Source organism: Aquarana catesbeiana, linkage group LG11, assembly GCF_042186555.1.
Source record: "Aquarana catesbeiana isolate 2022-GZ linkage group LG11, ASM4218655v1, whole genome shotgun sequence".
Lineage (NCBI taxonomy): Eukaryota > Metazoa > Chordata > Amphibia > Anura > Ranidae > Aquarana > Aquarana catesbeiana.
Window position 1 is genome coordinate 25,555,826 of NC_133334.1, and position 22,779 is coordinate 25,578,604.

Consider the following 22,779-nt stretch of genomic DNA (forward strand, 5'->3'; position numbering starts at 1 on the left):
CTACAAGAGCGAGCATGTAAAATATGAAAGTCATATACATAATAGCCTTCAGTACAAATACCGTATACTTTGCCCTTAAAATATTTTCATGGAGCTTATTTCCATCACATTGGAAGAGATGAATTAACTTTTGACACCGCTCCTTCCTAAAGGGAATTCATAACTGTCATTTGTCCGTTTCACAAAGTCCTTTGTTGCTAGCAACGCTGGTAAAACATTGCTGGGAGCGTGGAGAGGAGAATGCCATTAACTGCCGAAGGATTACACATCTGACTCCAGGTTTGATAAATGTTCCTGTTTTCTTGTTACATGGGGTCAGGTGCTCCGCTAAAATCCAACAGCCGCTGTATGTGTATTAAAAAAGAGGGATTCTTGAATCCTCCCCACTGTACCACGAGTGTCCAGAAAAACAGAAAAACAAAGCCACAAGTCTGGGCAAACACACATCTGCATTAAAGCTAAAGCCGTACGCCGGCTTCCAAAGGGATAGCTTAAAGCCCAACTCTGGGAAACCTGAAAATCCTCCATTGCAATGGGGTTTTTTCCACACTGTAAGGGTTAACTGCTCGTTTAGTCTACAGGCTGAGAAAAGCACTTCTACTTATCTGATCCTCCGCTCCCCTATGCTCCGGTGGTGGATTGTTGCTTGTTGCCCTCACGCCCAGTGCAGGACCTTAGACCGCTGGAGCATAGGGGAGAAGAAGCTGCAGGGACTAGTCTAGCAGCATGGAGGATCAGGTAAGTAAATCTAATTTTGCATGCCCCCTAGACCTAAAAGAGCAATTAAGGAGTTCCAGCCTGTAAAAAATAAATAAAAGTCAGCAGCTACAAATACTGTAGCTGCTAACTTTTAATATAAGGATACTTACCTGTCCAGGGATCCCACAATGTTGGCACCCCAAGCCGATTCGTCCATCGGCTTTGGGTGCAGGCATCGGCATTGCAAGTAAGGGAAACCGGCAGTGATGCCTTCAGGCTTCACTGCTGGTTTCCTACTGCGCATGTGCAAGTCGCGCTGTGCTTTTTGAATGGTCCCGTCATCTTCTGGGACACACAGAGTTCCCAGAAGGCAGCGGCGGGAAGTAGGAGGTGCCGGATATGACGTAGATCGCCGTGCAGCGATCTAACTTAGAACTGGGAGCAAACCAGGCCATACCAGGCCACTCTTGTCTCCATTAACATGGAGACAAGAGTGCTCTGGGGTGGGGGGGGGGGGCGCAGGGCCCCCCTGCACCAAAGCACCCCCCCCCCCCCCCAATGTTGAGGGCATGTGGCCTGGTATGGTCCAGGAGGGGGCGACCTGAAGGGTCTGGTATGCTCTTGGGGGGACCCCCACCCCAGTTTTTCCTTTTTGTTTATTTTGCAAGGGTTCCCCTTTAAGATCCTCACCGCACAAGCTGCACCGCAAGTCGGATCATCATGATCCTATTTGTGGTGCGTCTTCTATTCAAATCAATGGGCTCTCATAGGGAACCATTCATTTTGACAAAAAAAAAAAAAACATTTAGCAGCTTTTACCAGCATCAGATGTTTTTATAGCTGTAACGTCAGTCCTCAGAACGCGCTGGCCCTGGGTTTTTTTACAGCTTGAAAATGCCTATGCCACTTACAGCTCCTAAAAAGTCTGTCTGTGCATGGACACACAAAATAACATGGAGAGGTGTTTTTAAGCTGCAAAAAAAAAAACTGACGCTGCTAAAAAGCAGCTGTGAAAATGCCCTGTGTAAATGAGGCCTAAAGGTAAGCCATTGAGGAGAGAGTTGAAGTATTTAAAGCAGAGTTCCGCCAAAATTTTTATTTTTATGAATCAGCAGCTACAAATACTGCAGCTGCTGACTTTTAAAATAAGGACACTTACCTGTCCCAGGGCGCCCACAATGTTGGAACCCGAAGCCGATCTGTCCCTCGGCTCTCGGGTGGAGGCGCCGCCATCTTCGATAAGGGAATCAGGAAGTAGAGCCTTGTGGCTTCATAGCCTGGTTCCCTACTGTGCATGCGCGAGTCAGGCTGCTGTGATCCCACTGGTCCCTGCTGTCTAATGGGACCTGTGTGTCTCCCAGAAGACCACGGTGGGGATGGAGGAGGCGCCGGACATGGCGTGGATATCCGTGGATACTGTGGTTATCTATGCCCAGAAGTGGGAGCAAGTACCTGGATTAGACAGGTATCTACTCCCCCCCTCCCCCCTGAAAGGTGCCAAATGTGACACCGGAGGGGGCGTGGAATCCGAAAAGTGGAAGTTCCATTTTTGGGTGGAACTCTGCTTTAAGGAGGGATATAACCAAGGAGTGAATAAGTTGTTTTGTGGTGCCGTTAGTCAGGAAGGGGCAAATTCTGGAAATGTTGTGGAGGTTAAGGCGGCAAAATTTAGCCAATGATTGGATGTAGGTCCAAAGGAGAGGTCAGAGTCTAGGATTACCCCTAGCACCATGTGCAGAGAGACCAATGGGTTATGCTGTTGATCTCAATGGTAAGTTCATCGGGGAGGAGGAAATATTACAAGCTCAGTTTTAGAAAGTTTGAGGAAGTGGTGTGACGTCCATACTGATATGTCGCTCAGTAAATTTGTGATACGTGAGGAGATCAAGGGGGTTAATTGGGGGTTGCTATATACTTATTTCGCACCCTGCTTCATGAGTATCTCGCAGGGGAAAACCCTCACTGAAAGCAATGGTGGAAACGTGGCACAAGGTAAGCACATCAGAAGCTCAGGTGAACATCCACTCTCTCTGCCGAAGGCCTGCGAAACATCCGTGATGATTCTTCTCTTGCACCAGAGCAGGACGCTACTGGAACACAGGTCTCTGCATCAGGAATTGTTAGTAAAGATTTAAGAAGTCACATATGACAGCACAAGATAATAAATTACCATCCAGTATCAGTTGTAGTGGTGAGGAGGCTGCCTTAAACCCTGTGGAAATTCCATGCGGTCCTCCTGAGCCCCTGGTAATAAGGGAAGCTTGCTCCTCACACTGTCTTGTGTTACTTGAAGGATCTGGTTTCACCATTTTACCCCCCCAGTTGTCTCTTGAGCCTGAAATCCCTTCATTCCATAAAGTATTACAGTGATCTGCTCTGTTATCTGTGAAAGGTGCCCCCCCTTCATTACAGGGATTTGTAGGGCTTACAAGTAACATATTTAATAGTCATTAAAAAGACGTATTTTGATGCGCTCGAGATTTATATTACACCCGTATTAACTCTGACCACAACGGGCAGATTAGAAAGTGGAGAAGCTGAAGATTTGAAAGCTGGAGAATTTTCACAGGATTAGTACAGCACATACATTAGCTCACCACAGCTACACGAATGTGATATTAAAGGTGTAGGCCACCTAAAAAATTTAAAAATTTGAAGGTTTCACTTGTACATCTTTTGAGGTCTGTCCTAGAAATTTTAGGCTTCTCCTTATAAGCAAATTATTTCTTTGCGCTTAAAAGCACAAATACAGCTCTCTGGTATAATGCCCGGAAAAGCGCGCTTGTATATCTCCAAGTAACACAGACAGACGCTGGTATGACGTTGAGCTTAGCAGAATCCTGCCATAGAATGCTCTACTGCTTTTATTTATACAAATCAGACACTTGTATGCTTTCAAAAGAACCAATCACACACATGTATATATTCAAGTAGAATTACAGTAGTGACGTGTGCAGATGGTCGTGTGCAGAGCCATCCGGCAAGCATCCTGTGAGACAAAAGTGTTTTACAATTTAAACACTAACTACATGGCTCTGAACACGATCGTGTGCACACTCCCACTGCTACCAATGACGCGAGCCATACTCTATCATGGCTCAGTGAACCATAATTTTTTTTTATTGTTATGCTGTGGTTCCCATGTATGCAGATCTGCCTGCTCGGAGTGTTAATGGAGTCGCCATGAGGTGGCCAATCCTTTGGCGAGGCATAAACGATCATCCCTAAAAGAGCAAACAGATCTGCCGTCTCCAAGGGAAGGTTTCCGCAGCCAATGGTCTTCCACCAACGTCTGTATGTGCGAACACACTCACATGAGCGTATTACAGCAAAACTGATACTGGGGGACATCTGACAACATACATTAATAAACATTTCCACAACAGGTCTCCAGATAAGACTTCCATGCGGTAGTTTCTCGACTTTTTCCCATGCAATTAGGCGCATTGCCTGCCTTGTTCATACATTTTCAACAATATACATAAAATAACATCTCCCCAGCAGGGTCGCCGGACAGGTTTAGTGGGACTTTTAATTGGTGAGTTGTCTCATAGAGAAAAGCTAAAACTCATAATTATGGAATAAACACTATCTTTATTAGTGTCACTCGACCCTAACCAGATTAGGTTGGTGATTGAGTAAAAACCCATACAGGTAAAGAAAAAAACACAACATACATGCAGTATAGTGACATGGAAGCATAACCTCACATATTTTTACCTTTCTCAGTCAGGGTTCCTATGGGCTCCTCCAGAGGTTGCTAGGGGTTCTTTGTCATTATTAACAGATCATGTCTGGAGTCAAACATTCAATTTCTAAACCATGTACTTCTATGTCTTTCCACTAAAACAGGGATATGCAATTAGCGGCCCTCCAGCTGTTGCAAAACTACAAGTCCCATCATGCCTCTGCCTCTGGGTGTCATGCTGGTGGCTGCCAGAGTCTTACTATGCCTCATGGGACTTGTAGTTCTGCAGCAGCTGGAGGTCCGCTAATTGCATATCCCTGCACTAAAAGATGGTCACGTGACTTAGCTGAGACTGCAGCTTTATCCATTCATTAGAGACCAATGATGCCACTGAAATGAAGCTTATCAATTTACTAAAGACTATGGATTAGAGACCGGTGACATCACTGAGGATTCAATTTATCCATACACTAGAAACTAGTGACATCACTGAAAATGCAGCCTATCCATTCATAAGAGACGGTTGACATCACTGAGAATGCAGCTTATCCATTCACTAGAGGCTGGATACATCTATGAGCTCAGAATACAGCCTATTCATTCACTTGAGGCTAGTGACATCATTGAAAATTTGGCCTCTCCATTTTTTGGGACTGATGATGTCATTAAGATGCCTAGCGTTCCTCCAGAGATTGCTTACTGTAAGGATTGAGGGGGGAGGGGATTCTTTCATTGACTTCAACTGGTATGGAGCAATCTTGCCAGTGGTCATCACACTATTGTACTGTGAGCTGTAGATATTGTAATTATTAGCAGGGTTTCCCTGAGACTGGAAAGTTATTTCAAGGTTTCCTCCATATTAAATAGGTTGAGAAAGGCTGGTCAGGCATATGTTGACAAATTTTATTGAGGACCTGCGTGGCTTCTCCTTGCTCTCACTATGTCCCAGCTGAATTGGTATAAGGCTCATCTGCCATAAGGCATTTGGACAGAGTTGTCCAGGGTGCTGTGTCGCAGAAAGTGTATTCCCTGCTCTTCAATGGAAGATGCATTGCAATTGGAAATTAAAATTAAGCACGCACTTTACGACTCTTCATTTGAAGGCCACTGTTCATCAATAGTGTGGGAAGATGGCTTGAAGAGTTAAAGTTGAGTTTCTGGCCTTCCTGGATCTAATTTTCAGGTCTGCAGTCACATTTTTATGTTTAAAAGGAACATGTTTTCTTTAAAATTCCACTTTTGGACAGTATATAGTATTATGTTTCCCCAGATGGACCTTCTGTCCCTCAGTTCAGCTTGGCCAGTTGCTAGATTCCCAGACAAGCTTTCTGCAGACGTATCATCTATTTTCCAAGGGATTCTGCGGACATGATGGATCAGATCTGTACTATATGTAGAGCAGATAAGTTACTTCCCGGTAAATTACATGTCTCACTATCACTCCTACTATACTGTCCCGACAATAGGGACATGGCCGTATTAAATGTGAATTATTCCTCCTTGTCAGAAGAGGGCAGCCAGCGGGCCAGATCCAAAGAGATCAAACCAGCCATACAGCAACAAAGGCCTTTTAGTTCTGCTCCGAGCTCAGACACCAATAAATCTCCAGCCTCATTCCAGACTTTTAAATAACGATAAATCTTTCTACAATAACTTATGTATTCCTCTACAGAGGGGTCATTATTAACTGGATCATGTCTGAAGTCATGGTGGCAATCTCCAGCCATGTACTTCTATGTCCTTCCACTATAAAAACTGATGAAACATTTCTGTATTTGTGATTATAATTCATCTGTTATGTAATGCCTCAGGAAACAGCAATTTTCTGAAGACGAGCGGTTATAAAAATATAGCACACTAATTGCTCGGAGACTGTGATATCACAACCTATCCATTCACTGGAATCAAGTGACATAGCCGAGAAGACGGCAGCTTTATTCATTCATTAGAAAGCAATGATGTCCCTAAGAACGCAGACAGTCTATTCGCTAGAGACCGGTGACATCACTGAGAATGCAGCCTATCCATTTACTAGAGACTGGTGACATCACTGAGAATGCAGCCTATCCATTCACTAGAGACTGGTGACATCACTGAGAATGCAGCCTATCCATTCACTAGAGACTGGTGACATCACTGAGAATGCAGCCCCGTCCATTCACTAGAGACTGGTGACATCACTGAGAATGCAGCCTATCCATTTACTAGAGACTGGTGACATCACTGAGAATGCAGCCTATCCATTCACTAGAGACTGGTGACATCACTGAGAATGCAGCCTATCCATTTACTAGAGACTGGTGACATCACTGAGAATGCAGCCTATCCATTCACTAGAGACTGGTGACATCACTGAGAATGCAGCCTATCCATTCACTAGAGACCGCTGACATCACTAAGAATGCAGCCTATCCTTTCACTAGTGACTGGTGACATCACAGAGAATGCAGCCCATCTATTCACTACAGACTGGAGGCATCCCCGAGAATGCAGCCTATCCATTCATTAGAGACTGGTGACATCACTGAGAATGCAGACTATCCATTTACTAAAGATTGGTGACATCACTGAGAATGCAGCCTATCCATTCACTAGAGAGCGGTGACATCACTGAGAATGTAGCCTATCCTTTCACTAGAGACCAGTGACATCACTGAGAATGTAGCCTATCCTTTCACTAGAGACCAGTGACATCACTGAGAATGTAGCCTATCCATTCACTAGAGACTGGTGACATCACTGAGAATGCAGGCCATCCATTCACTAAAGATTGGCGACATCACTGAGGATGCAGCCTATCCATTTGCTAGAGATCAGTGACATCAGTGAGAATGTATTTGATCCATTTACTTGCAATCGTTGACATCAATATGAATGCAGCCTATCCATTTACTAATGACAACTGATCTACAGAGAATGCAGCCCATCCATTCACTAGAAACTGATGACTTCACCGAGAATGCAGTTTATCTACCTAAAACTGTACTAGACTATTGTATGTTACTATAAGCAAATTATATTATCTATAAATTACTTTTCATTATGGTTAGAGGGATTGAATTTGTTATAGTTGTATCATTTGTATTATGTTTAACAGATATATAATTTTTTTTTTTTTTTTAGGGAACAAAGCATGATCACAGTGATGGAGATGAGGATTCTGGCCTAATTCAACCCGCGCAGATTTTTGCCCCTAAATGTTTGGTGCTTGTTTCCAGATTAGATTATCCCGAGATTTTCAGGGTAAGTAACGCACACCTACCAAGATCAGACTTTTCATCTCTTGCCAGAGCAGTTTTGTTTGTTCGGAGTCAGGAAGTGTACTGTATACAACTGTTTATTTTTATATGCTGCACATCATAGAAGTGAAAAACAAGTTGGGGAACAAGGTCAACATTTTTGAAAGCGTCTGGAAAAAGTTATACAAAGTGTTTGTGTGTATGTATATATGTGTGTATATATATATATATATATATATATATATATATATATATATATATATTCTGTTCTGTAGATCCGTGGTCCTCAACGTTATAGAGCTCAGGGCCCGGTAAATTCTTCCAAAACCTTGCATGGCCCAGCAGAAAAAAAGTGTACATTTATTAATTTTGTAAAGCGCTGAGCAAACTGTTGGTGCTATGTAAATTCTGTATAATAATAATACAATAAATGTATGTGAATGCAAACTATGAATTAAAATGCTTGGAGCTCTGGATGGGGCTGGATATCACTTTGGGGGTGGGGGTTCTAGAGGGGGTAAGAGGACTTAGGAACAGACTTGGTGATCCGTTAGGGGATGAGGTTTCTGGAGAGGGTAAGGAGCAACTGTGGGGGATGGGGTTCCTGGAGGAGGCAGGGGTCTTTCCAGGAGGACTTTTTTTTTGCAGGAGCACTGTCGGAGACTTTGAGTGGGAGGTTGGGGGCCCTATGGGGCACTGTGCGAGGTTGGGGGCCCTATGGGACACTGTTGGAGGTTGGGTGCACTATGGGACACTGTTGGAGGTTGGGGGCACTATGGGACACTGTTGGAGGCCCTGTGGGACACTGTTGGAGGTTTGGGGCACAATGGGACACTGTTGGAGGTTGAAGGTTGCGGACACTGTGACACTGTTGGAGGTTGGGGGCCCTGTGGGACACTGTTGGAGGTTGGGGGCCCTGTGTGACACTGTTGGAGGTTGGGGGGCACTGTGGGACACTGTTGGACGTACTATGGGACACTGTTGGCGGTTGGGGGCACTGTGGGACACTGTTGGAGGTTGGGGGCTCTGTGTGACACTGTTGGAGGTTGGGGGCACTGTGGGACACTGTTGGCGGTTGGGGGCACTGTGTGACACTGTTGGCGGTTGGGGGCACTGTGGGACACTGTTGGAGGTTGGGGGCACTGTGGGACACTGTTGGAGGTTGGGGGCACTGTGGGACACTGTTGGAGGTTGGGGGCACTATGGGACACTGTGGGACACTGTTGGAGGTTGAGGGCACTATGGGACACTGTTGGAGGTTGGGGACACTGTGGGACACTGTTGGAGGTTGGGGACACTGTGTGACACTGTTGGCGGTTGGGGGCACTGTGGTACACTGTTGGAGATTGGGGGCACTGTGTGACACTGTTGGAGGTTGGGGGCACTGTGTGACACTGTTGGAGGTTGGGGGCACTGTGTGACACTGTTGGAGGTTGGGGGCACTGTGGAACACTGTTGGAGGTTGGGGACACTGTGTGACACTGTTGGCGGTTGGGGGCACTGTGTGACACTGTTGGAGGTTGGGGGCACTGTGTGACACTGTTGGAGGTTGGGGGCACTGTGGGACATTGTTGGATGTTGGGGGCACTGTAGAAAACTTTTGGAGGTTGGGGGCACTATGGGATGGGAGGCTGGAGATTTCACAGCAGGCTGGGGAACACTGAGTTGGGCTGCAGGGGCAATGTGGGGGCTAGAGGGTGTTCTGGGAGTTTTGGGGGGGGGTACTATGGGACACTGCTGGAGGTTGGGGGGCTGGAGGTTTCATAGCAGGCTGGGCGAAACTGCACTAGGCTGTGGGTGGCATTGTAGGAGTTGAGGGTCCCTGGGGGGACTAAGAGGTGCTCTGGATGTCTGGGGGGCCCTTTGGGACACTTGGAGGTCGGGGCACTATATTGGTGGCTGGAGCCTCTGCAGAAGGCTGGAGGGGACTGAGGGCTCTCACTGTGGAACGTTGATGGGCACTGTTCGCCACTATGGGAGGTTAGGGGGCAATATGTGATCTGGGAGGCACTGTGGGAGGTTAAGAGGATCTGCGGCTGGCTGGAGACCCAGGAGGAAGGGAGTCCGTGGCCCAGCGACTGCTTACAGAACCACTTCTCTAGGTAAACTTTGATGCTGTTACTGATTTTTTTAAATTTTTTTTCCCCCTAAATAAGTGCTGTGCAAGAGGGTCTACCTTCACTAAAATAAAGCCTCCAAAATGCTATAAATGTGAAGCACTCTTGGATGGTATGTGGGGGATGCCACATCTGTGCAGCAGGCTGTCAATAATTTGATCTCAAGGGCTTTGCACCTTACACAGGCATTGCGCTTGTTACGGGTTCATCATTCTGAGACAGCCTGCCAAATATTGTTACATTGATTGCAGGTAGGATAATTTAAAAAATATTTTTTTGTAATTGTAAAAGATCGTATCTTGACGCAGAATAAAATTGAAAAATAATTATAATAAGATTAAATTACAGAATAGTTCCTATAGCAATTATATATGTTGTATTCCATTCTAACAATAGTGGATTTTCCCTTCAACTCCCTCACATCTGGTCTTTCTCTTCACTGTCACTTTTTATCACAGCGCTCATACACACCGCCATCTGTTTTCACTCTGCACATTTGAGTGACCAGAGAGTAAGCAAATAGATGGATCACTTTAATATTATTTAGCGTTTCCCTGAACAAGTTTGCAGCGTTCCATGCTTGTTGGCTCGCAGCGGAGCACGGCAGTATGCGGTTTAGAACAGGTGCTCGGCATATGTAAGCTCGTTCCATGTGTTATGATCGTTCGCACTGACAAGCCGTTCAGGTGCATTGTGGGATCACCCAGCAGATGTGTCATACAAGTGTTTTTTGGGGAACACGTATGTCCCCCTTCCCCACAGCCATTGACCAGTTTAAAAAACAGAACATCCAACATTGGCAGGTTATCTGTCTCGTTTTAGGCCCATTGTTTAACAATTTTACTAGTGATTTACAGAATGATTAGCAAAATGGGGTTAGGAACATTGCTAGTTGTTACAATGTTGACACATCAAAGGATGTTAATTGCCCAACTCTAGTAAATCTGCACGTTCTCCCTTTCCGTGGGGCTACGGCTGCACTGCAGGGGTTAACCGCTCATTTATTCTAAGGGGGGCGGTTAAGCCTCGTACACACGATCGTTTTTTCCGACAGGAAATGTTCGATGACAGGCTGTTGGCGGAAAATTCGACCGTGTGTGTGCTCCATCGGACAATTGTCGGATTTTCCGCAGACAAATGTTGCATAGCAGGCTTTAAAATTTTCCGCAGACAAAAGTGTTGTCGGATTTTCCTAGCGTGTGTACACAAGTCTGTCAGACAGAAAGTCCAAAGTACAGACACGCATGCTCGGAAGCAAGGAGGAGCCGGAAGTGGTCAGTCTTGTAAACTAGCGTGATTGTTGGCCAACAATTGCGTGCCGTGTGTATGCAAGACAAGTTTGGGCCAACGCCCTTCGGACAAAAGTCCACGGTTTTGTTGGCCGACAGTCCGATCGTGTGTGCGAGGCTTTAGGCTCAGTTCACACTGCTGTGACCCCAAAGTTGTGCGACTTCCAGTCAAACTTTGCATTTTCACTTCCTTGTGATTTTATGCGACTTCTAGAGGAACTGCAGTCTGCTCACATAATTTGTAATTAAAACCTTTTTTCCATTCTGAAGCTTCCCTCCAACCACTTTGCATATTATTTTATATATACTGTGATTCTGTACTTGCCAAATATGCTGCAGAAATCTCCCTCCACTGAGTCTGGCTGCAGCCATTTTAACTGTGGGCAGCTGAAGCTGCTGCCTGTTCACTTCCTGGATTTACAGAGACACACAGAGGCACACCTCCAGCTCTGCAGCTCTCATTGGCCCTCTTATTACCCCCCCCCCTTCCTGTAAAACTCTCACAAGGGTAAGAGAGAGAGCTGTGCATGATGTGATAATCCTACGCTTTTTACCAGAGAAGAAAGAGGAAGTGGGCTGTATAAGGTATTTACTGTATATACTCGAGTATAAGCCGAGGCACCTAATTTTACCACAAAAACCTGGGAAAACTTATTGACTCGAGTATAAGCCTAGGGTGAGAAATGCACAGTTACTGTAAGTGGAAAAGAGGGTCAACAATGCCCATTTGCAGCCTCACTGTGCCCATTTGCAGCTATAGGTCCCCCGAACTTCAAACTCAGTAGTTAAGGGTTCCTAGGTGCCCCCTAGCTGCAGCCAAAATTTGGGGTCTCTGGACCCAAAGGGTCCTGAAATGACATTGCTGCAGATGGACACAGTTGACCGATTTTGGGGCCCCGTATCTCAGGGCCACTTGGTGCTAGGAACCCCAAATTTGGTGTGCAAACCCAATGGAACTAGCACTACAACATATCCAAAGTTGGTTTGGAAAAAATGTCAAGCACTTTTCTGCAGCAGAGAATGACATTTTCTGAACCGATTTTGGGGCCCCATATCTCGGGGACACTTGGTGCTAGGAATCCCAGCCTTGGATATGTTGTAGTGCTAGTTCCACTGGGTTTGCACACCAAACTTGGGGTTCCTATCACCAAGTGGTCTCGAGATACAGGACCCCAAATTCAGTTCGGAAAATGTCATTCTTTGCACCAGAAAAGTGCTTGACTCGAGTATAAGCCGAGGGGGGCACTTTCAGCACAAAAAAATGTGCTGAAAAACTCGACTTATACTCGAGTATATACGGTACTGGCAGAAAAAAAAGTTTTACTATCCAAAGTTAAAACAACAACAAGGGCAGAAGTTTTAATAGATGGAAAGTTGAAAAAAATGACTGAAGGTCCACTTTCAGTGCAACTTTGGCTTTGGCCAATCAAAACAATACAGAGTGTGACACAAATTCTTGAACTTACAAAACGCTTTTGAAGTTGTAGCCAAAGTCACAATGATAAGACAAAGAAACAACTTTCTTGCAACTTTTGTGATTTTTTTTTAACATTGCAGTCTATGGCACTCATGTCACAAGGAAGATGCAGAAAAGTAGTGTTGCTGCGATTTGAGTTCCAGCAATTGAGGCAGCACCCATTGAAATGAACGTGTTTTGACTTGTCACGCGGCTTTCTGTGTCGCCTGTGGCAGCAAGTCGCATGAAAAGTCGCAGCAGTGTGAACCAGGGCTAAAAGTATGTGTTTACTTACTTTCCCCCGCTCCCCAATGTGTCGGCAGTGGACTGTACCCCTGTGTCATCACATGCAAAGCAGGACTGAGAACCATTCATTGGTCCTGATGATGATGTCAGACTGCTGGAGCATGGGGGGGGAGAAAATGCAGCAGGTCTAGTAGTGTTGAGGATTGAGTAAGTAAATCTATTTTTACTATGCTGCTTAGACCTAAATGAATGCCTGTGTATTTGTGGCTTGGGGCATACTGCCCTACACATTAAGGCTACTTTCACACTGAGGCGTTTTACAGGCGTTTTTGCGCTAAAAAAATAGCGCCTGTAAACTACCTCTTCTGCAGCCCCAGTGTGAAAGTCTGAGTGGTTTCTCACTGGGGCGGTGCACTTGCAGGACAGGAAAAAAGTCCTTCAGCATCTTTCAGGCGGTGCGGGAGCGGTGTATTTAGCGCTTATAAACCGCCCCTGCCTTTGAAATCAATGGCCAGTGCTGCCGAAGCGCCTGCAAAACCCTTTTTCGGCCCCTAGCAGGAAAGCCCCCCGCTAACGCCCGAAAAACACAGCTAAAACGATGGTAACACGGCCAGCGCCTCAGTGTCAAAGTGCCCTTAGTACCGCTCAATGCATCATCCAGTGCCATCAGCTGGCAGCCTCTCAGAGACTTTAACACCTTCGCGCCCGGCCTATAGCAGAATTATGGCTGGGTGGTGGTGGATGGCTCCTACGTGGCCGCAGGGCCCTGCAGCGGCACTATCTGTCACCGGCTGTTTCCACCGGACACAGGGGAAGACTGATCGCTGTACTGGCTCGCTGCCATGTGACCGCTGAAACCAATCACAGCAGGTCACATGACTGTTGTAAACAATGGATGGCTTCCTTTCATGCCATCCATTGTGTGCAATTGTGTTGCTAGCTGTGATTGGCCAATGTGATCACATGGTACAGACAGGGCCAATCACAGCCCATCTGTACCTTGTGATTCGTTTTGACCAATCACAGCTAATCACAACAAAACAAACTGAATCAGTTTCATTCAGTAAAATGCTTGCTTATAGCACTGTAATTCACTGCTATAAGCAATTCTAATGTGTAAAAAAAAAAAAAAAAATCCTGATCGCTTCCACAGAGTAGTACAATGTTACTATGGTAACATTATATTGCTCTGGTCACAGTGTGTTTTAAAAAAAGTAAAAAAAATCGTTAAAAAAGGGGAAAAAAATGTAATAAAAATTTTTAAAAATATTATTTATTTTTTTGCACTGTCACCAGTCAGTGTCCCCGATCCCCGCCTCACCAATTATATGATGACGCTGTACTGGACCTCCCAAAAAACAGTGATACCTTCTTCTTTTTTTTTTATTTCATAATTTTTCAAAAAATTACGACAAAAAATTACAACTTAAAAAAACCCACCATGCCGCTTACCTTGGACTGTCTACTTTCCAAAAATGGGGCATTTGGGGGGGGTGTGAATTTGTATTGCCCTGGAGTTTTCAGGCCTCCAGAAATGAGGTCGGCCATCAGTACATCAGGAGTGATCCATTTTTCACATATATATCCCATAGTTTGTGGACTGTATAACTTTCCTACAGACTAATATACACTGATTTGGGCTATTTTTACCAAAGAAATGTAGCAGAATACATTTGAATACATTTTGGCCTAAATTTATAAAGAAAGATTATTTATTTGCAGAATGTTATAACCTAAAAGAAGAAAAACGCACCCCCCCCCCCCCATTTTCAGTCTTATTTTGTTTATTTAGCCAAAAAGAAATAAAAACACAGTGGTGATTAAACACCACCAAAAGAAAGTTCTATTTGTGTGAAAAAACGGATACAAATTTAGTTTTGAGTACAGAGTTGCCTGGCTGCGAAATTGCCATTCAAAGTATGACAGCTCTGAAAGCTGAAAATTGGCCTGGGCAGGAAGGGGGGTGAAAGTTCCCCGGTATTGAAGTGGGTAACAGACTGCCAGCAGCTGGTCTGGTCTGTATGGCTGTGCATCAGAGATCAATGCTCGGTGTGCATGAGACCTCATCAGTGTTCTGCTGCTCCTTTTTTTCCAGTTAGCAGTCCAGGGGGGGCGGGAAGGTGCCACCATTCCATCCTTTCACTCTAGCAGAGGAAGTGGTCTCCTTTTGTTGTTAATACATTGTTCTCAGCATTCTCCTGATTAATTCCAACCTATCCTCTGACTCCTTTTCAGGCTTGCCTGGGACTCATCTACACCGTCTATGTGGACAATCTGAATGTCTCCCTGGAAAATCTGGTGGCTAATCTGCTCACATGTATCATTCCGTCTGCCGGGGGTTCGCAGGTGAGGAGCTGTCGTCTCCTATAGAATTTATCACACCTTTTGTAGATATTTTGTTTGTTTCCAAATGTTTTTTATTGAGATATTTTGAGCAAGTACAGAATATAAATGTACAGAGAGAACAAAAAGTACATTCGAGAAACAATGTGTGATTGTACAAAGTCTACAACTTTCATTGTCACTATAAGAAAGAAATATTATAAAATAACAGAATAAAAAATAAAAGAAATATACCGTATATACTCGAGTATAAGCCGAGGTTTTCAGCCCAATTTTTAGGCTGAACCCCCCCCCCCCTTGGATTATACTGGAGTGAGGGTGCCCATCTGCAGCCGTACCTTTGATTACTGAAACAGCGGGTGTCTCCCACTTTGTTATGCAGTCTGTTCTGCGGCCGCCCATTGTAACAAAGCCCCGCCTCCTCCTCATCCGTGATAGAGGAACACTGATACAATGCTGGGAAACTAAATCAGTGTTCCGTCTATCATGGACGAGGAGGAGGCGGGGCTTTGTTACAATGGACGGCCGCCGAAAAGACTGCATAACACAGTGGGAGACACCCGCTGTTTTAGTTATCAAAGGTACGGCTGCAAATAGGCACAGTGAGGCTACAAATGGGCACAGTGAGGTTGCAGATGGGCACAGTGAGGCTGCAGATGGGCACAGTGAGGCTGCAGATGGGCACAGTGAGGCTGCAGATGGGCACAGTGAGGCTACAAATGGGCACAGTGAGGCTGCAGATGGGCACAGTGAGGCTACAAATGGGCACAGTGAGGCTGCAGATGGGCACAGTGAGGCTGCAGATGGACATTGTTTACCCAGTAGCTGCTGCATTTTCCGACCCTAGGCTTATACTCGAGTCAATACGTTTTCTCAGTTTTTTTGTGGTAAAATTAGGTGCCTCGGCTTATATTCGGGTCGGCCTATACTCGAGTATATACGGTAATTAAAGAAACGGCATTGTATCTGCAAGATAATATGAACGACTACTTGTGAGGTATGTTTAAGTCAAGAATATCTATATAATATAATCTTTGGTACTGGATGTGTTATCATGAAAGACATCAAACCTATCTGGTTATTGTAAATGGGGAAAGTGAAACCCCCAATCACAGTTCATGGACCGCTAAGCTGACCAATTTTCCCACTTGCGGTTAAAAATGTGCATAGAATCCATAAGAGCGTGATGTACTCTTTCCATTAATCTAATAGATTCCATGCGAAGGAGCACCTGTGACCATGGAAGAGAGGGACACCACCAGTTTAGGGTAATTGCCCAATCGATGGCACTAAAAAGTGTTTGTGGCAACTTTTGATGGGGAGGAGAGACCTCCGGGAGCTTAGCAAATATAAATATGTACATCTGATAAGTCGGGGTCACAGTACCCCTGTTATTTGGAGCACCATCAAGGAATTTCGTTGCCATAAAGATTTCCAGAACACACCTTGTAGACATTGATTCACCCCCAGGTTCTGCATTATACAAGAATAGTGACTTGCATTTTATGACTTTGTTCTTTGGATTACTTATCCCAGGATCCAAATTTTTCTATGCAATGCAGGCCGATGACGGCTGGTGGGAAGAGGCTGTACAAAGCTTCCTGAAAACATCACAGCACCCTGCCTTAGTACTGCTCTCAAGAGCCCTCAGTCCTGAAGAAATCAGTGTAATGTAAAGAGAAATTAAATTGAAGCACCACACCACTGCTAAGAGGTCCAAATTGAACTTTATTCCATTAAAAGTCAGTTGTACCATCCAAAAATTAGACGAGTTTTGGAGGTCCAAGCGCCCCCCTTCAGTAGTCAACACGTTTCGGGTGTCTAAGTGTCCCCTTCATCAGGGCTTGACTGGCAACAATGCGAGCATATGAGCAAACCAGAAGTCAACTGGACCTACAATTAAATTTTTTCCCGTGTGAATTACAAGCACAGGCCTTGTCTGATTTGTTCACATTGTTGCCAGTCAATCCCTGTTGAAGGGGGGCGCTTGGACCTCCAAAACTCGTTGTCTATTTTTTGGATTGCACCACTGACATTTAATGGAATAAAGTTGTATCTGGACCTCTTGGCAGTGGTGTGGCTCTTCAATTTAATTTCTTTGTTACATTACACTACAAGCCAAGGAGACTGTGGAGATCCTCTGAGGTGTAGAAGTCGCCTGCCCAGGAACCAGATCATTTACACCAACTTCAATACCTTAAGACAGAGATCTCCAAACTCCGGCCCTCCAGCTGTTGCGGAACTACACGTCCCATGAGGCATTGTAAAACTCTGACATTCACAGACATGACTAGGCATGATGGGAATTGTAGTTCCTGACCAACTGGCCATGCCTTAACCATGCCTTAAGATAGCATTATCAGTAAGATAACTCTATGGGTCCAGTGCTATCTTTCCACTTTCCTCAACTGTTGAAAACAGTGGCCTGGATCTTGGGAGGAGTTATGGGTGGATGTTGGTCTGGAGGAGTGGGTGTTTCTAGGCAAACTGCATTCAACAGGATGCCCTAAGTAATTCTTAAATGAGACTTTGAATCTCCATAATTGAAAGAACTGAAATGCAGTGAATGAAAGGGATGGGCCTGGGACAGTCAGGCTGGTTAAAAGAGAAGTATGGACTTTTCAGAATCATACTTACCTTGATGGATGCTCTATTTGTCCCCCGGCGCCTCTAACACTGAGAACCAAGTGATCAAACACCGCCGATCGCTCGGTTCTCAGAGCTTCCTGAGCAGAGAGCTGGTGACGGTCAGTCACCACTGTCTGCTCTGCCCCCTCCTCGCTCACTGGAGCGCTGGGTTGTGGAGGGGGCGGGAGAGCGGTCAGCTCAGGCTCTCAGCGACTCGCTGAGAGGCTGAGCCATGTGCCGGTCCAGGCATTTGGGCAGATCCTGACCATATGGTCACGATCTTTCCTGAGCCTGGACTGGCACTGTGACATCAGTTGACAGTGTCTGCTGAAAACGGGTCGCACGAGTGCAGAACAAATTGCACTCCTGTTATCGACAGGAGAAGTACAGCCAAATGAGCTTTGGCTGTACTTCTCCTTTAACCACCTGGCATCCGCGCTATAGCCGAATGACGGCTACAGCGCGGACCTACATTCCCGGGAGGCCGTCATATGACGTCCTCCCCTGTGCACGCTCCCTGCGCGCGCCCTGCAGGGCGCGCGCCGGGCGCGTTGTGATCACCGAGTCACTGAGACTCGGCTGATCACCGATCTGTGTAAGGGGCCGGTCCCGGCCCCTTACCATGTGATCAGCTGTCAGCCAATGACAGCTGATCACATGATGTAAACAAAAGATCGGTAATCGGTTTTTTTTTTTTACTCACGCTGACAGCGCGAGTAGAAAAAAAAGCCGATCACCGGATCGGATGTGAGGGACATCGGTCCCCAAGTGGAAGAGGCACATCTGCCTCATCAGTGCCCAATAAAAGTGCCACCTAATAGTGCCCACAGTGCCACCTAACAGTGCCCACAGTGCCACCTAACAGTGCCCACAAGTGCCACCTATCAGCGCCCACAAGTACCACCTATCAATGCCCACCTGTAGTGCCAATCAGTGCCACCTGCCAGTGCTGCCCATCACTGCCACCCATCAGTGCCCATCACTGCCGCCTCATCAGCGTACATCAATGAAGGAGAAAAATTACCCGTTTAAAATTTTTTAAAACAAAATTTAAAAAAATAAACTTTTTTTTAAAAAAAAAATCAGTTTTTTACATTTTTTTAATAAAAAGTAAAAACCGCAGAGGTGATCAAATACCACCAAAAGAAAGCTCTATTTGTGGTGAAAAAATGATAAAAATTTCATTTGTGTACAGTGTTGTATGACCGCGCAATTGTCATTCAAAGTGCATCAGCGCCGAAAGCTGAAAATTGGTCTGGATAGGAGGGGGGTTTATGTGCCCTGTAAGCAAGTGGTTAATGCTGGACATCCTCAGGAGCCAGGAAATTAAGGCGGGGCTCTATGTGACTTGCTGTAGCTTCTAATACACATTGTGAGGAACTTACGGTGTGCATTGAAATCAGAGTAAGCCGTTTCGGTCCAGGAGAGGAAGTCGGTACAACTGTGCAAAACTCAAGGGAAGGCCGGAGGTCAGATTTACAGCCAGGACAGTTGTAGCCTCTCAGCTTGTAGGTTATATCTAATGGCAGAATTGTCATGACAGAGCGGAGTGTCTCTTTAACCTTTGATTCACACTCAGTACACGACTGACGTACGGGGTGATCTGAGTTCACTGAGTAATAGAATTTCCTCGTTTTTTTTTTATAATTTGACCTCGTCTCCATTCAGTGAGTTTCCTGCACCCGGTTCACAAGACTTCCCTCTCACTTCCAATTAGCCTCTCATCATTACCTTGATGTGATTTTTATTTTATTTTCCTTGGCACGGTCTTCAGATTCTTATCTGTCCTTGTCCTCACAAACACGCCTGCACTTACTTTGTCCTCATTCATCTGCTACTTAGAAGTTCACCAAATTATTGTACATGAATGTATATATTTATACATTCCAGTATATTTCTTTTACAGCAAAAGCTGATATTTCAGTAATGAGTGGGGTCTGTTCAGTTAGTTTACCTGCTGACTTGGTAAAATTGACCCATCATCAGATAAACTATATTGTCAAAAGTATTGGGACGCCTGCCTTTACATGAACTTTATTGGCATCCCAGTCTTAGTCCGTAGGGTTCAATATTGAGTTGGTCCACCCTTTGCAGCTATAACAGCTTCATCTCTTCTGGGAAGGCCGTCCACAAGGTTTAGGAGTGTGTCTATGGGAATGTTTGACCATTCTTCCAGAAGAGCATTTGTGAGGTCAGGCACTGATGTTAGATGGGAAGGCCTGGCTCGCAGTCTCCACTCTAATTCATCCCAAAGGTGTTCTGTCGGGTTGAGGTCAGGACAGTCAAGTTCCTCCACCCCAAACTCGCTCATCCATGTCTTTATGGACCTTGCTTCCATGAGCTTTGAGTAAGTGGGCACGTCCCCCGAAACACATCAGCTGGTCAATGCTTTGGTGCATCAGGTCAGGCCATGTGTTATCCCCACTGGATCGTGATTTTGTATATTGCTCATCTTTGTGAGTATAAATTTAGATGTTTTTGTCATAATAAACCTTTGGTAATACACTAGGTGTTTGTGCCCTCCTGTGTGCTTTTTTACAGATATTTTTTATCTTAAGTCAATGCATGCTCAGTAATGTGTCAATGTAATGCCTCTGGTGTTCATTCACAGTGAGACTATATAAAACATCTCTAATGCGTTCTGAGGGTACAAAAGTTTCCCACTTCTTCAGGGCTACAAAACAGGAAATTCGCCTTTTGAAAATGTGGCTGCTGCCACAACCGAGGTATCCATCTTTAGGGCCAGCGGTTCTGTTTACGATAATGGTGGTCTCTGCGGCGGATTCGCCGTGAGATCACCGTTATCGGCGGCGGGAGAGGTGCCACCCCACTCCCGCCGCTTACCGGAGCCGTCGGTAGCGGCGGAGGCAATCAGGACCTGTCACGTCCGTGGTATGGAGTCAGGTGAGGGGAAGATGGCCCCCACCCGTCTCTGTACCATAGGAGGGCGAAAGTGACATAAAGTCATAACATCAGCTCCGCCCATACGTCTTAAAGGCATATTTTTTTGTTGTCGTTTTTTTCAAATTACTTTTTTTTTTTTTTTTTTTTTTTTTTGCATTTAAGTCCAAATATGAGATCTGAAGTCTTTTTGACCCCAGATCTCATATTTAAGAGGACCTGTCATGCTTTTTTATATTACAAGGGATGTTTACATTCCTTGTAATAGGAATAAAAATGATCCAAATTTAAAAAAAAAAAAAAAAAAAACAGTGAAAAAATAAATAAAATAAAGTAAAATAAATAAGGAAAAAAAAAAAATGTTTTTAAAGCGCCCCGTCCCGACGAGCTCGCGCACAGAAGCGAACGCATACGTGAGTAGCGCCCACATATGAAAACGGTGGTCAAACCACACATGTGAGGTATCACTGCGACCGGTAGAGCGAGAGCAATAATTCCAGCCCTAGACCTCCTCTGTAACGCAAAACATGCAACCTGTAGAATTTTTTAAACGTCGCCTATGGAGATTTTTAAGGGTAAAAGTTTGACACCATTCCACAAGCGGGCGCAATTTTGAAGCGTGACATGTTTGGTATCAGTTTACATGGCGTAACATTATATTGCACAATATAAAAAAAATTTGGCTAACTTTACTGTTGTCTTATTTTTTTATTCAAAAAAAGTGAATTTTTTCCAAAAAAGCGCTTATAAGACCGCTGCGCAAATACGTTGCGAAAAAAAAGTATTGCAACGACCGCCATTGCATTCTCTAAGGTGTTAGAAAAAAAAACAATATATAATGTTTGGGGGTTCTAAGTAATTTTCTAGCAAAAAAACTGTTTTAAACATGTAAACACTTAAAATCCAAAACGAGGCTGGTCCTTAAGTGGTTAAACTTTTTTTTTTTTTTTTTTATATTCAGTTACATCCTGGTTTCTGGCCTAGGCCAAAATGATGTCCTACATCCCAGAAGTCTTCAGAAGGGGAGGAGGGGTTTTCTCGGCTAAGCACACTCTCCTGCATGCATACTTGAGTTAAGGGCAGATGGATTCCAGGAAGTAAATGCTAAATGAATCATTTGCCTTTAATCAAAATGGCCACGGCCAGAAATGCAAGCGGGTTAGTTGTATAAAGTGATTTCTCAACAAAATAAAGCATGGAGACTAGGTGTGGATGGGGATTCTTGTTTTGAGGTGCTCAGATGCAGTGAAGATTAATCACTTCAGCCCCGGACCATTTGGCTGCCCAAAGACCAGAGCACTTTTTGCGATTCGGCACTGCGTCGCTTTAACTGACAATTGCGCGGTTGTGCGACGTGGCTCCCAAACAAAATTGACGTAATTTTTTCCCCCCACAAATAGAGCTTTCTTTTGGTGGTATTTGATCACCTCTGCAGTTTTTATTTTTTGCGCTATAAACAAAAAAAAGAGCAACATTTTTTAAATAAATATTTTTTACTTTTTGCTGTAATAAATATCCCCAAAAAATATATAAAAAAACTATTTTTCCCTCAGTTTAGGCCGATATGTATTCTTCTACATATTTTTGGTTGCAAAAAGCGTTTGATTGGTTTGCGCAAAAGTTATAGCGTATACAAAATAGGGGATAGTTTTATGGCATTTTTATTAATTTTTTTTTTTTTTTTTTACTAGTAATGGCGACGATCAGTGATTATTATCGTGACTGCGACATGATGGCGGACACATCGGACACTTTTGACGCCATTTTGGGACCATTGTCATTTATACAGCGATCGGTGCTATACATCACACTGATTACTGTAAAAATGACACTGGCAGTGAAGGGGTTAAGTGTGTCCTAGGGATGTGTTCTAACTGTGGGGGGCTACGTGTGACACGACACTGATCACCGCTCCCGATTATAGGGAGCGGTGATCAGTGTCCTGTCACTGGGCAGAACATGGAAATGCATGTTTACATCAGCATTTCCCCGTTCTCCCTCTCCGTGAGACGATCGCGGGACTCCCGGCGGACATCGAGTCCGCGGGACCCGCAGTCACTCGCGGAGCTCGTGGCGGGCGCGTCCACAATGCCGCGTCCTAAAGGCGACGTAACTGTACGTTGATATGTCCAGCCATTCTGCCGACGTATATCGGCGTGACACGGTCCTTAAA

General features: G+C 44.9%; 1 protein-coding gene across 4 annotated transcripts in view; it reads left to right on the top strand.

Annotated features, from left to right (window-relative positions):
• SBF2 (SET binding factor 2) overlaps positions 1-22,779 on the top strand; it is a 514,395-nt gene that overhangs the window by 232,517 nt on the left and 259,099 nt on the right. For all 4 annotated transcript variants that reach the window (XM_073604094.1, XM_073604095.1, XM_073604096.1 and 1 more), the window contains exons 4-5: positions 7,511-7,630; positions 14,970-15,080. In XM_073604094.1, coding sequence (XP_073460195.1) covers positions 7,511-7,630; positions 14,970-15,080 — 231 coding nt within the window. The remainder of the gene's footprint in view (positions 1-7,510; positions 7,631-14,969; positions 15,081-22,779) is intronic.